This window comes from Balaenoptera ricei, chromosome 7 (genome assembly GCF_028023285.1).
Source record: "Balaenoptera ricei isolate mBalRic1 chromosome 7, mBalRic1.hap2, whole genome shotgun sequence".
Classification (NCBI taxonomy): domain Eukaryota; kingdom Metazoa; phylum Chordata; class Mammalia; order Artiodactyla; family Balaenopteridae; genus Balaenoptera; species Balaenoptera ricei.
In genome coordinates, this window is record NC_082645.1 from 53,799,166 (window position 1) to 53,812,232 (window position 13,067).

The 13,067-nt window shown below is 39.3% G+C and overlaps 1 protein-coding gene across 5 annotated transcripts in view; it reads right to left on the reverse strand.

Moving 5' to 3' along the window:
• Positions 1–13,067, reverse strand: part of GRB14 (growth factor receptor bound protein 14) — a 177,465-nt gene that overhangs the window by 121,866 nt on the left and 42,532 nt on the right. For 2 of the 5 annotated variants that reach the window (XM_059927989.1, XM_059927988.1), the window contains exons 1-2: positions 3,563–3,924; positions 2,167–2,299 (exon numbers count right to left, since the gene is read on the reverse strand). The exons of 1 other annotated variant lie outside the window; for it this stretch is intronic. In XM_059927989.1, coding sequence (XP_059783972.1) covers positions 2,167–2,299; positions 3,563–3,753 — 324 coding nt within the window. In that variant the 5' untranslated portion in view covers positions 3,754–3,924. Of the gene's footprint in view, positions 1–2,166; positions 2,300–2,826; positions 2,905–3,562; positions 3,925–13,067 lie in introns of those variants that run through there. 2 more of the 5 variants (XM_059927990.1, XM_059927991.1) reach the window with 2 other exon arrangements.

Below are 13,067 nucleotides of genomic sequence, written 5' to 3' on the forward strand. Positions count from 1 at the left end.
GGAAACACCCCTTTGGGACTGGTCTCCAGGAGTCAGGCCAGAACTCTGCTCCTGCAACAGCACAGCTGTCTGTGTGGGAGCAGTGCTCTCTGAAAAGGTCACCGTGGAAACAGGACCCAAGGCCGAAGCAGGAAACCGGTCAGAGTCAAGGGTAGCATAGCACCCTTCTCCCATGTTGCCGATTTGCTGAACCTGATCTGAAGAAATGTTATTCCCCAAGATCAGGCGTCTTACTCTAAGATGATGACTACCCATACTTAGGCCACAACCTTTACTTGACCCTGACACTCACACCCACTCTCTTTCTCGTTTTTCTCCCTCTATTAACTTAAGCATAAAACATTCTCTCCCTATTCAAAACAAACGCTGCCCCTTGGACACATCTGGTAGACGAGGCATTCTCCCAGTGCTCATTCACAAAATTAAAGTCGGAGTAGACCCCGTCCTCTCTCCTTCCTCTGTTCAACTCCTAAGTCTTAACCCAACCCCGAATCAAAGCCCCACCTTGATAAACACCCTTCGAGTGGCATTTTTGCCCAGCTCAGTGCCTCAGCGCCTAGGATGGTGCAAGGAACATAGCAGGCCCTCCATAAATAGGGAAACAATGTATTAAATTCCCCAAATGCCTATTATGCCATCATCAGATATTTCCTTCTCCCATTCTGGATCATAGGGACAGTCCAGAATCGATTTTTTCCACCACCATGACGCACAGACAAATCTATCATCTACATTCCCATCTTACATCTTAACCCCAAAGCCAAGCTCTTAAAAGGCCCAGACATTTCAGCAGGGCTGTTTTTTCCTTGGGCTCTGTCTTTACAGGTCTTGAAAGAGTCTCCTCCTTGATCATCTCCCCATCCAAAGTCTCAGTCCCACATACTGAAGGACTTGCCTCCCCCATCAAAGACTCTAATTCAGAACATACCTCTGCTCCGGGAATATTTACTCCCACTTTCTCCAATCCTTATCCAAAAAGCACATGTACCAATTAAACTGCAACCCCCTCCCTCCCCCCAAAAAAACAAGTATATAAGCCTTATTATACCAGACATCCATCAAAATACAACATCCCATGGAATGCTTCTCTACTGTCTCTATTATTACTGTATGTTATCAAGAATTCATCTATTTCGTGGGGCATTTCCTTCATTCCTAAAACTATAAACACACATTATTGAACCCATCACAGGTAGTAAAAGTGCTGAAAAAACGAAAGAGAACAACAGATGGGGGAAAATAATTGACTGTCTTCTCCTCTCTGTTCATTATCCCTCTCCTTGCTGCAAGCATCTGACTATTTAAATTTATTGCGTCTACCCTTGCAAGAACAAGGTACATCTTGCATAGTGAAGCTTCTCTTTGTTTTGTTGATTCAAAATTGGGAGAAAAAAATAAAAATAAAAAAAATAAAAAATAAATTTGGAGAAAGCATATTCAAAGAGATGGGATTATCCTAGGATACACTAATTTTTTTTTCAAAAAATGTATAATTGCTTTGGATCTCCCCATAGTTGCTTGGTCCTTGATGTCTAATTTGCTCAAGTCAGTCCCAAAATAGAAACTTGAAAAGAAAGAAAATCATAAAAATTAAGTTCATAAGCTAATCATCACTTACAAGTCATCTGCCTTCTGCAGCCAGTAGCCTCCAAACTGAGGAATTCACTGAAAGAAAACCTGCGGAGTCCAAAACTCCTATTACCTTTCACCACAGTTCACCATTATCACTTTCCTTTAGTAAATAAAGTTGGCTTGGGTTGAAAACGTGAAAGATTAAAGAAGGTATTAAAAGAACCAGTCAATCCCCTTCTCATCACAACACCACTGCCAGCCCTTCCAATTTCTGACTTAAAATCGTTCAGCTGTTATCATATATAACTCTCCCACCTACAATGTGAATAATAATAGCTCCCAGGCTCTGTACTTTACATATATTCTTTCATTTAACCCATCCCAAAAGCCTGACATGTAAGTTTTAAAGTTCCCATTATACAGATGTGAAAACTGAGACCCTGAAGGAAACTAATGGCTATGAACTGTATCAGTCAATAGAGTTATTTAAAATAGGCCATGCTAGTACTTTGTTAATAGTGTAAGAGTATCTTAAAGACTAAATGGATGTAGAACTCCTAAGATTTTTGAATTAGAACACTTTTAAATGCATACCTGTTTTTTCCTTGAATTTGCTTTGGGAAACAGGCCTGCTGACAACACAGATGTAAATGGAGAGCAGCATAGCTCAGGAAAAGGGTTTGGAATAGATGGCATTTCCAGAACATCAAGATCTTTCTTTTTTCTCCTACACCAAGAGAACATAGAGTGTAATTTACATAAAACAGAATGTAAAATATAATTGCTGTCAGGATTAAAAAGTTAAGGCCAGCATGCACCACTCTGTGACAACACTAATATTATATAAAGTATATGGCAAAGGTCTGTGGTGTACTTTCTATGGGTCAAAATAAGTTAGTTAATTGATATAAATCAATCTTCTTTTGTATTCCTTTTTTGGGGGCCTTTAAAAAAAAAAATCACCAGGCCTGGAAACCCCATTTCCAGCACTTCTGATAATTTTCCTGAAGCTGAAATACAGACTACAGAATTATTGATGCAAAAATCATCCTGAGGAGCTAGACATTGTTTTGCATCCACTAAATTGACAAAGTCTATAAACATTTACTGAATTCATCCCTATGCTATTTTACTAATCACTTTTGCAAGTTATGGTTTATTAATTATAGCTGTGGTTCATCGCACTTCAAATTTCATTCACAATGTTGCCCACACACAGTCTGTTGATTTTTCAAGTGCTTATAGATACTAAACTGCAAGGCAGTGTTTTTGAGAAGGTTAAGTGAATAGAACTTGCTGGTGTTCATGCACTCTAGTCCACTGCGGAGTAATTTTAACTTCAGTGAAGTTGAAGCACTTTGAAAATCTGAAGAAGAAAAAAAAAAAAAAAAGCACCACTTAAATGTATGAATATAAAGGACTACAGATTTTTGTATTGTTGCAGCCTTTTTCTTTCCTGAAGTATGTGCGAAATTGTGAACTCTACAGGCACTTAGTGATGAATGCTATGGAGACTGGGAAACCTTTTAAAGCCTCTATTCTTTCCTGCTGAACAGCAAGACTGCTCAAATGTCAATCCGTGCTTTGCCTCTCCAGGGTCGCTGTAAGACTCTATGTGGGAGGTGAACTCATTTATTCTATGATTTTTTTAAATATATGAAAGAAAAGGATTTTATTTTTAATGCAGGACCACGAAGCAAGAAGGAAGGGGGCTGGCCAGCCTGGAGCTCGGCCTCCTAGTTCACACCGACGGGCAGAGGCGAGAGAGATCCGAAGCTCTCAATGAAACGGTGATGCTATTTATAAGGCGCTGAGAGATCGCAATGTCCTGCTGATCCGGTAGGAGCCAGCTCAAAGGCAATTGTCTTCAGAGAGTTTCACAAACTTGGCCCAGCTCTGGGCACATGGCTCGCCCCCTAGGACCGCCTCCTCACCCCCTCGCCGGTTGCCAACCCAGGACACTCCCCCGCGCCCTCCGAGGGCTGCCTACCTGTCTGCAGCACAGCCGCGGGTCCCGTCCGGAGGGGGCAGGAGCGCCCGCGCGTGAAGCCAGGGTGCCGGCACCAGGTCGCGGGCGTCGCCCCTCCCCTGGGCAGCGCCGCACACCTGGGTGGCCAGCGGCGAGTCCCGGGCAGCCGCCCGACCCGCGGCGCTCTGCCCATCTTGCAGGGAAGTGGTCATTGTCGCCGGCCGGGGAGCTCGGGCGTCATGGGAGACCCGGCGCGTGGGGAGAAGGAGGTCGGGCGGCAGGAGGCGAGGTGCCGGCTCGGCAGCCCGAGCACGCTGCAGGTGCGGTGGCCTCGCCGCCTGCGCTCCGGGCCGGGGCGGCTCAGACGCTCGGCCGGGCGGTAGGCGAGGCGGCGGGGGAGGGGAGGGGGCGGAGGAGGAGGGTGGGGAGAGGGGAGGAGCGGCCGGTGGGTGGGGGCCGCGGGCGGCGGGGCGAGGCGCAGTGGGGGCGGGGAGGGCGCCGGGCGGGCCCCGCTCGGGGGCTGGGGCGCTGGGGGGCGCTGGCTCGGAGCCCGCGCCACCCGCGCGGGGCCCTGGCTACCGGCGCCCGAGGTCCGGGCCGCCGCCTCCCCAGGTGGGCGCCCGAGTGCGAGGCTGAGCCCGAGGTCGGGGCGGGCCCGCGCCGCGGGAGGTGGGACCCGTGTGAGCCGGCGCTCGCGCAGGGCTAGCCTGGCCAACCGCGGGCGGGGCAGGGGTCTGGGCAGCCCTGACCCCCAGACCCTTTCATTCTTCCTGCTCTGCTGTCTGAGATCACCTAAGCTGTCGCCGGGCCGCCATGACAGGCCCCACCGTGCCTGGAGGCCAGGGGACCAGGGGGCCAGGTTTGTCCCGGTCTTTCCCCCACGTGCCTCTTCTTCCTTCCACTCCGCAGCTAAACACACCGGCGTGGGGAAGGGGTGGACGGGGAACAGGGAGTACAATCGGTGTAGAAAACTACTGAGACGTTTGAGGATTCTTAGTAAGGTATGAGTAAACCTGACGTGATCTTGGGAATTAGAAAAATTAATTTTCTTCTGATAAAAGTAGCTCTCATTTACTGAGTCCCCACTCTGCCTGGTCCTGCTGCACCTCACAACAGCCTCATAAATTAGATGTTTACCCCATTTTACAGTTAAGGAAATTGGGGCTCAGTGTCATGGAGTACCTGGTACAAATAGGGCTAGTAATAGTGCAGTCAAGCTTCCAACCCAGAAGATTCCATACTCACCATCCAGACTGTTTGAAGTGGTAATTACATTAGGCTCACCCTCTGAGATAAGGCAACCCTACTCTGAATTCTTGGGTAGTAATTCTGTTTCTGCTCTTCCTGTAAGTGTCCCCATCCCACTGCACTGTTTGGGATTTTCACATATTTTACACACTCTTTGTTCTTTGACCAAATTAGGTAATATTTGTCCCTGGCATCTGTTACACCAGGTTTTCTTAACCTTCTCAACCTCTGCCCAGGGAAAGGCAAACACTGCCTCCTGAAGAAACTGGCAAAACCCCCTCCTCCATATCTGTGTGTTCACACACACACACACACACACACACACACACACGGCCCTTGGCACCAACCACTGCTGACACCCAGGGTTTGCTCACCCCCAGCCTGTGAGAAACCTGGAGTACTCCACTGAGGCAGGAAATCTTTGAGTCAAAGAGCTTACAGAATCCAAGTTCTTCATTTTTCTGATGTCAAAATTAAGACCCAATGAAGAGCAGTACTGGCCTGGGTCACACGTTGGGTGTGGTCTGTAGGACACATTATGCAACGCAATGGCTAAGCCCAGTAGTTCCCCTGAGGGATAAAATCAGTAATACTAATCATGATTATAGCTAACATATTGATGCTGTGTGCCAGGCAAAGCCCTCATTCACATCCAATTCCCTGAAGTATGGTCTGGATTCCGTATGTGGGTTTTAAGAGAGTTTAATGTAAAAGCATATAGATATGTTGAGGTCATTCCAGCAAAATAAAAAAGAGTCATGTATTTGCAGATAACTTGAGCTAAAGACATAAAGAAGTATACTTTCATCATCTTGATCATCATCAATCATTCCTCTTTTCATCCAAAAGTTCTGCAGGCAACCATTGCTCCTTTCTGAAAATGATATAGTTTGAGCATTCTAACAGGAAAGTGAATCAATGGCTAATGTTTATCCCCTCTCTATTCTCAACAACTCTTTCTCTTTCTGTCTCTGATACACACACACACAAACACACACAGAGAGAGAGAGAGGGAGCAGACTGTCTTTTTTGCCAGAGAAAAGGGTAGGTGGAAACTGTATCTTTGGAATCACTGGAAATTCTATTGCCCAGTAGTATTCCACTTCCCAGCATAAATTTTTAACCTCAAGAAAGAGTATTCATTGGTTAGAATGAGATCTCAATTGTGTCTCCCCTCTCTGGGCATTTTCTCATTTAGTGGAAATCCAGGGAGTATCCATTTGCAGACTTTATGCTCCTCCTCTAACTTCCGTGGGTAAAAATTGTTATACCTGTGGTAACTGGGGACAAAAAGAAAAAAGAACAAATCTCTGAGGAATGAGAACCTAAATAGTTTTGTCTTGTAGATTGACGTTAATATTGAGTTTACTCCCAGACACCTTGAAGATCTATACCAAGAATGATGGAATTCCCTCATTCACATTTTTGAAGCAAGCCAACGAACAAACTAGCTTTTGTATCCAGGAGGTTTACAAAAAAATGATTCTAAGTAAAGAATTATGCAACATAAAAGGCGCAGAATACTACCAGACCTAGTACAGCCTAAGAGAATACAGAGGCATTCTTCTGTCAAAAGGGAAGTTAAAAAGAGATTTTCCTTCCCATAACTAACGAAGATATCTGAAACAATAAGGCAGATATCTTGGCACCAAAGAGCGAGTCCTCCCCTAGTGGCCCTTGTCCTTTTTGATTTGAGTCTGTAAAATGACAAAGGAAGCAGTTTGTCTCCTGGCCCCTCCCGGCCTTCCTACCCCTAAGGAAAATATGTCCTCCTTGCTTTATTCTCTCCCTTTCTCATCAAATCAAATGTCTTAACCCTTTATACTGGGAAAGATAACACATGTACAGAAAAGAAGTTCACAGACAAAATTGTGTGATGAATTATCACAAGGCAAACACTGATGTCAGATCATGAAATGCATTATTGTCAGTCCTCCAAAAGTCCCGCCCTCCAATCCAGATTTTCAGAGTAATCAACTCATAGTTTAACCGTAAGTATCCATCCGTACTCACAATAGAGTAGGTTGTCTGGTTTGGAACTTTAAATGGATTCATGCAGTATGATCCTTTCGTGCTTGACTTGGTTCCCTTTACACGTTATTTACCATATTTTTCCATGCTTTTACAAGTATCTGTAGTTTTTCTAACTCTTCTATTGTATGTAAATACCACAATTCATGTATCCATTCTACTACTGATAAACATCCGAGCTATTTCCGGATTTGGACCGTTACTAGTATTGTTGCAGTGAACATTTTGCACCCTTCTCTTGGTGCACATATGCATGCATTTCTGCATGGCATGTACGCAGGAGTGGCATTGTGAGGTCATGGTGTGTCTATGCTCATCTCCTGTAGATTCTGCCAGTTTCTCAGATTAATTGTACCAATTTTCACGACCACCAGCAATGCATACCTTTCCCCAGTTCTTCACATCCTTGACAATTGGAATATTATTAGAATTCTTACAATAGATATTCTGGTGCACGTACAGAGATACCTCATGGTGGAATTTGACTTTTGTTGATGACTCATGAGGTTGAGCACTTTTTCACGTGATTATTTGCCATTTGGACATTCTCTTTTGCTAAGTACCAATTCTCCTGCCCATTTTATGATGAGTTGTCTGTCTTTTTCTTATTTGTTTTATATTCTAGTTACTAGCTATTTTTTAGTTATGTCTTGTAAATCTATTCTCCCATTCTATGTCTCACATCTTAGATCTCTTAATGGTATCTTTTGATAAACAGAAGTTCTTAATATAATATAGCCAAATTTATCTTTTTATGATGATATTTTTGTATACTGCTTAGAAATTTTCCCTGTATATTCCAGAAATTTATTGTTTTGCTTTTCACATTTAAATCTGTGATCCACCTGATTTTTTTTTTCTAATGGTATGAAGGTGTGAAAATATAGAGGTTTTTTATTTTTGTCCCCATAAATAGGTAATTGTCACAGGCTCATTCATTGAAAGGATTATTCTTTCCTCACAACTTTACAGTGCCTCTTTTGTCTAAATCAATTGTTCATCCATCCATGGGTCTTTTCTGGGCTCTCTCTCTTCTATTCCATTGGTTTATTTATCAATATTTATGCCAATATCACATTGCCTTGATTACTATGATTTATAAAAGGTCTTAATATTCGGTAGAACAAGGCTTTTCTCATTTTATTCTTCTTCAGTCTATTAATTTTAGAATTAGAGTCACAAGTTCTGCAAAGACCTGCTGGGATTTTGACTGGATTATATTAAATCTATAAATCAATCTGGGGAGAAATAATATTTTTACAAAGGCCCAATCCATGAAATTGCTATGTCTTTTCACTTGATTATATCTTTAATTTGTTGCAATGATGCTTCATGGTTTTTTTCATAGATACCTTGCACATATATTGTTTAACATGTTCTTAGATATCTGATATTTTTACACTATTTTGGATACCTTTTTAAAATTTGATTTTCTATCATTTGTTGTTGATGAGAAAAACAACTGATTTCTGTGTATTGATCTTTTTTTTACCACATAATTACTTTCACACATTAATTCTAGAAGTTTTACTGAAAACATTCTTAGGTTTTCAATGTACATGACCATATTATCTATGAATAATGACAGTTTCAATCATCGTCCTAATTTTTATATCTTTATGTCTTTTTTTAGTTTTACTACACTGCTTAGGAATTTGAGAACAATGTTGAGTATGAGTGTTGGTAGCACAGATTCTAGTCTTATTCCCCATCTCAAATGGATATATACTAAATATAATATTGTCATACCCTTATCATAAGGAAGGAGGGTTCCCTCATATTCCTTGTTTGCTAAGAATTTTTATCATGAGTGGATATTGAATATTATTAAACAGCATTTCTGCAACTACTGAGTTGATTATATGGTTTTCCTCCATTCTATTGAAGTAATGAGTTATGTTGATTTTTTTAATGGTAAACTAAACTTGCATTCATAGAATAAACCCTGCTCATTCTTTCTTACATTTTTTTTATATTTGTTTATAATTTTTGCATCTATGTTCATGAATGAGATTGGCCTGTAATTTTTCTCTCTCATAATATTCTTATGAGGTGTTGGTATAAGGTTATGATGGCCTTATTATAGATGAGGAGTGTCCCTCTTTTTATCTTTCCTTAAAGAGTGTATATATAACATTGGTGTTCTTTGTTCCTTAATAGTTAATACAATTTACTTATAAAGTAATTTGGCCCCGTGGTTTTCTTTGCGGGAAAGTTTTTAATAAATGGCTTAATATTTTTAATAGTTATAGGACTACTCTAATATTCTTATTTCTTCTAGTGTCTATTTGACAAGTAGCATTTTATAGGAATTCATCTCTTTCATCTAAATTTTCAAATGTTTTAGCAGAAAATTATTCATATTTTCTTCGTAACTTTTTAATACCTAAAGGATTTATTGTGTTGGCCTATTCCTTATTCCTAACATTGGATATTTGTGCCTTCTCTTTTTTTTCTTGATTATATTCACCAGAATTTATGAATTTTAAAGCTTTTCAGGAATGACCTTATTGTCTGTTTGTGTTTGATCTTGTTTATTTCCATTCCTTTCTTTTCTATTTCCCTCCTTGCACTTTCTTTGGGTTTATTTGCTATTCTTTTTTTTTCCCTAAATTTTTCATGTGGATGCTTATAGCTGATTGATATTTAGCTTTTCATATTTTCTAATATTCACATTTAAAGACATGTATTTCCTCTGAGGTATGACCATAGCTGTATCTCTCAAGCTTTAATGAGCTGTATTTTGATTATTATTCAGTTCAATGTATTTTCCATTATGATAGAGTTTTTTCTAGCTGTCTTTTTGTTTTGTTCTTTTTTTAATATATAGTTTAATTTCCTTGTTGTCACAGAATATATATGATTTCAGTCCTTTGACATTTGTTGAAACTTGCTTTTTGGCCCTGCATATGGTCAACATTTATAATAGTATGTGTATGCTTGAAATGAAGGTATTTTCTGTGGTTGTTGGATTTATTGTTTTACATATATATATAAAACATGTCAAATGTGTCAACCATGTTGTTTAAATTCTCTGTATTCATAATGATTTTTTATTTGTTTATTCTACCATATTCTGAGAGATGTTATATTAAAATCCCCCAGTATGATTGTGGATTTTTTTTTTACTGTATACGTTCTATTTTGCTTTATAGGTGTTAAGGCTATATTTTTAGAAGTTAATTTTAGTATATTATTTTACAAATTTAGAATTAGTAGGTCTTCTTGGTAAATTGAAGCAGTTAACATTTTGAGGTGATCGCCTTTATCTCTAGTAACTTTTCTGCCTTCACGTTTTTGTCTGATATTAATACAGTTTGGCTGATGTTTTATGGTACATCTTTTTTCCATACTTTGTGTCAACATTTTTTTTATCTCCATGTTTTAGAAGTGTCTTTTGTAAATGACATATGATTAAGTCTCTTTGCTCATTTGGTTTTTATCCAAGTAGATGATCATTGCTTTTAATTGAAGAACATTTTGGGTTAAATCTCTATCCCAAGAAGTGCTATCTCCTTATCTAACCACTTCTGTGTTCCTTTTCCCCTTCTTTCTTATCTTCTCTTGGATTATTTTGTATTATTTCATGTTTTCCCCTCTGCTTATTCATTTGTCCCATCTGACTCATTCATTTTCCAGCCTTTTCCACCTTGCCCTGGGCCCCAGGAAGGTCAACTTTATGGATGACATCAAAGAGCTTCCTTGCTTTCTATTTCTGGTTGGTTTTGTTCAATGGAAGACACCAGTAAGAGATTGAAAAGTGGGAAGAATATGAAGTTGGGATATTTATTCTCTTTTTCCCCTGTCAGGTGGCATGGTTCCTCTCCTGCAATGCAATCTACTACATGTGTAAGTGTTACCTGACCTCTTTATGTAACCCTATGGGAATTTCAGGCTCAGAGAACTGCACAAATGCTGATACTCTGGCTACTGCTATTACTGTGAATGACAAACTGTCCTTTGTCTCTCACCCAGGAGTTTTGTGTCTTTTGCCAGCATCCTTGAAACTACAGCAGGATAATTTGTCAGCTTGCAAGCTGAGCAAAATCTCAGACAATTCTTGACACAATGGAGTTCTGCACTATCTCCTTTTGTTATATTTTATTTTGTTTTGTTTAAACTTGGTCACATCTTTGTAAAGAGCTCCTTTATTAAGCTCTCTTCAAATTACCCAGCTTGAATGTGCCATCTGTTTCCTTCATTATTAACTTGGGACTAATGCACATTTTTACTATTCTTTTAGTGATTATATCAGCTATTACAGTGTATATTCTTGACTTATCAAATTATATTTATTTAATTTTACCATCTTTCCAGATAATGCGAGGATATTAGAGCACTTTTGTATGAAATGTCCAGAATAAGCAAATCTATAGAGACAGAAAGTAGATTATTGGTTACCTAGGGCTGCATGGGTTGGGGTAAAATGGAGAGTGATTGCTAACGGGTATGAGTTTCTTTTGGGGGCAATGAAAATGTTCTAAAATTAATTGTAATGTTGGTTGTACAAATCTGTGCATATATTAATAGCTCTTGGATTGTACATTTTAAGTGGTGAATTATATGGTGTGTGAACTATATCTCAACATAGTTGGACGCTCCCTGGAGGGAGCTTCATTCACCTGGCATAAGTTTTCAAGGTTCATACATGTTGTAGCACGTGTAAGTACTTCATTCCTTTTTTACTGAGGAAAATGGTCTATCGTATGTATATACATTTTTGTTTATCCATTCATCATTTGATGGATATTTGGATTTTTTCCACTTTTTGGCTATTGTGTATAGTGCCACAACGAACATTTGCATACAAGGTTTTGTGCAGACATATGTTTTCACTTCTATTTGGAATTGCAGAGCTATATGGTAGCTCTATGTTTAATCATTTAAGGAACTTCCAGAATATCTTCCAAGGTGTCTGCATCACTTTGCTTTCCAACCAGCAATATAAAAGGGTTCCGATTTTTCCACATTTTGACTAACACTTATTATCTCTCTTTTGAATATAGCCATTCCAGTGGGTGCCAAGTGGTTTCTCGTTATGGTTTTGATTTGCATTTCCCAAATGGCTAACAATGTTGAACATCTTTTATGTGCCTATTGGCCATTTGTATATCTTCTTTGGAGATACGTCTATTCATTTATTTAGGTCTTCTCTAGCTTCTTTCAACAACGTTTTCTAGTTTTTGGATGATAAATGTTGTACTACTTTTTAAAAATTTATTACTAAGTACTTTATCTTTTTGATGCTAATGTAAATGGAATTGTTTTCTTAATTTCATTTTTGGATTATTCATTTCTACTTTATATAAATCAAATTGATTTTTGTATATTGATCCTGTATCCTGCAACCTTGCCAAACTCACTTATTAGATCTAATAGGTTTTTGGGTGTTTTTGTGTGTGTGTGTGTGATTTCTTAGGATTTTTCACATACAAGATCAGGTCATTTGCAAATAGAGACTATTTTAGTTCTTTATTTCCAGTTTGGATACCTTTTATTTTGTTTTTCTTTTTTTATTCTTTTTTTTCTTTTTGCCTAACTGCCCTGACTAGAACCTCCGGTTCAATGTTGAATAGAAGTAGTGAGAACAGATATCCTTGTCTTGATTCTTATCATAGGGGGGGAAAATTCAATCTTCCAGCATTAAGTATGGTGTTAGCTGTGTGTTTTCATAGACTTGACTTTTATCAAGTTGAAAAAGTTAACTTCTATTCTTAGTTTTGAGTGTTTTTATTATGAAGACTTATAGGATTTTGTTAAATGTTCTTTTCTGCTCAGCTTCATATTTAAAGGATCTTTTGCTACCTATAGAATTCTTGGTTGGCACTACTTTCTTTCAACACTTTGAATATATTCTTCCATTGCTCTGGCTTACTTGTTTATATTGAGAAATCAACTCAGTCTAATTGTCATTTATTTTGAAAGTAATCTGAGTCCTATTTACCTCCCCTTACTCTAAGGTTTCCTCTTACTTTGATTTTCAGCAATTGTTTTGTGTTGTACCTAGGTGAGGATTTCTTTTTATTTATTCTTCTTGCAGTCTGTAAGTGCTCTTGAATCTGTGACATAACATTTTTTGTCAACTTGGAAATGTTTTTAGCCATTATCTCTTCAAATAGTGCTCTTTCCCCTTCCTCTCTTTTCTCCCTTTCTGGGATTCTAATTATACCTATCTTAGACCTTATCACTCTGCCTTCCTTGTCTTTTACGGTTTCTCATGCGTTACCAAATTTTTTTTTCATACTTT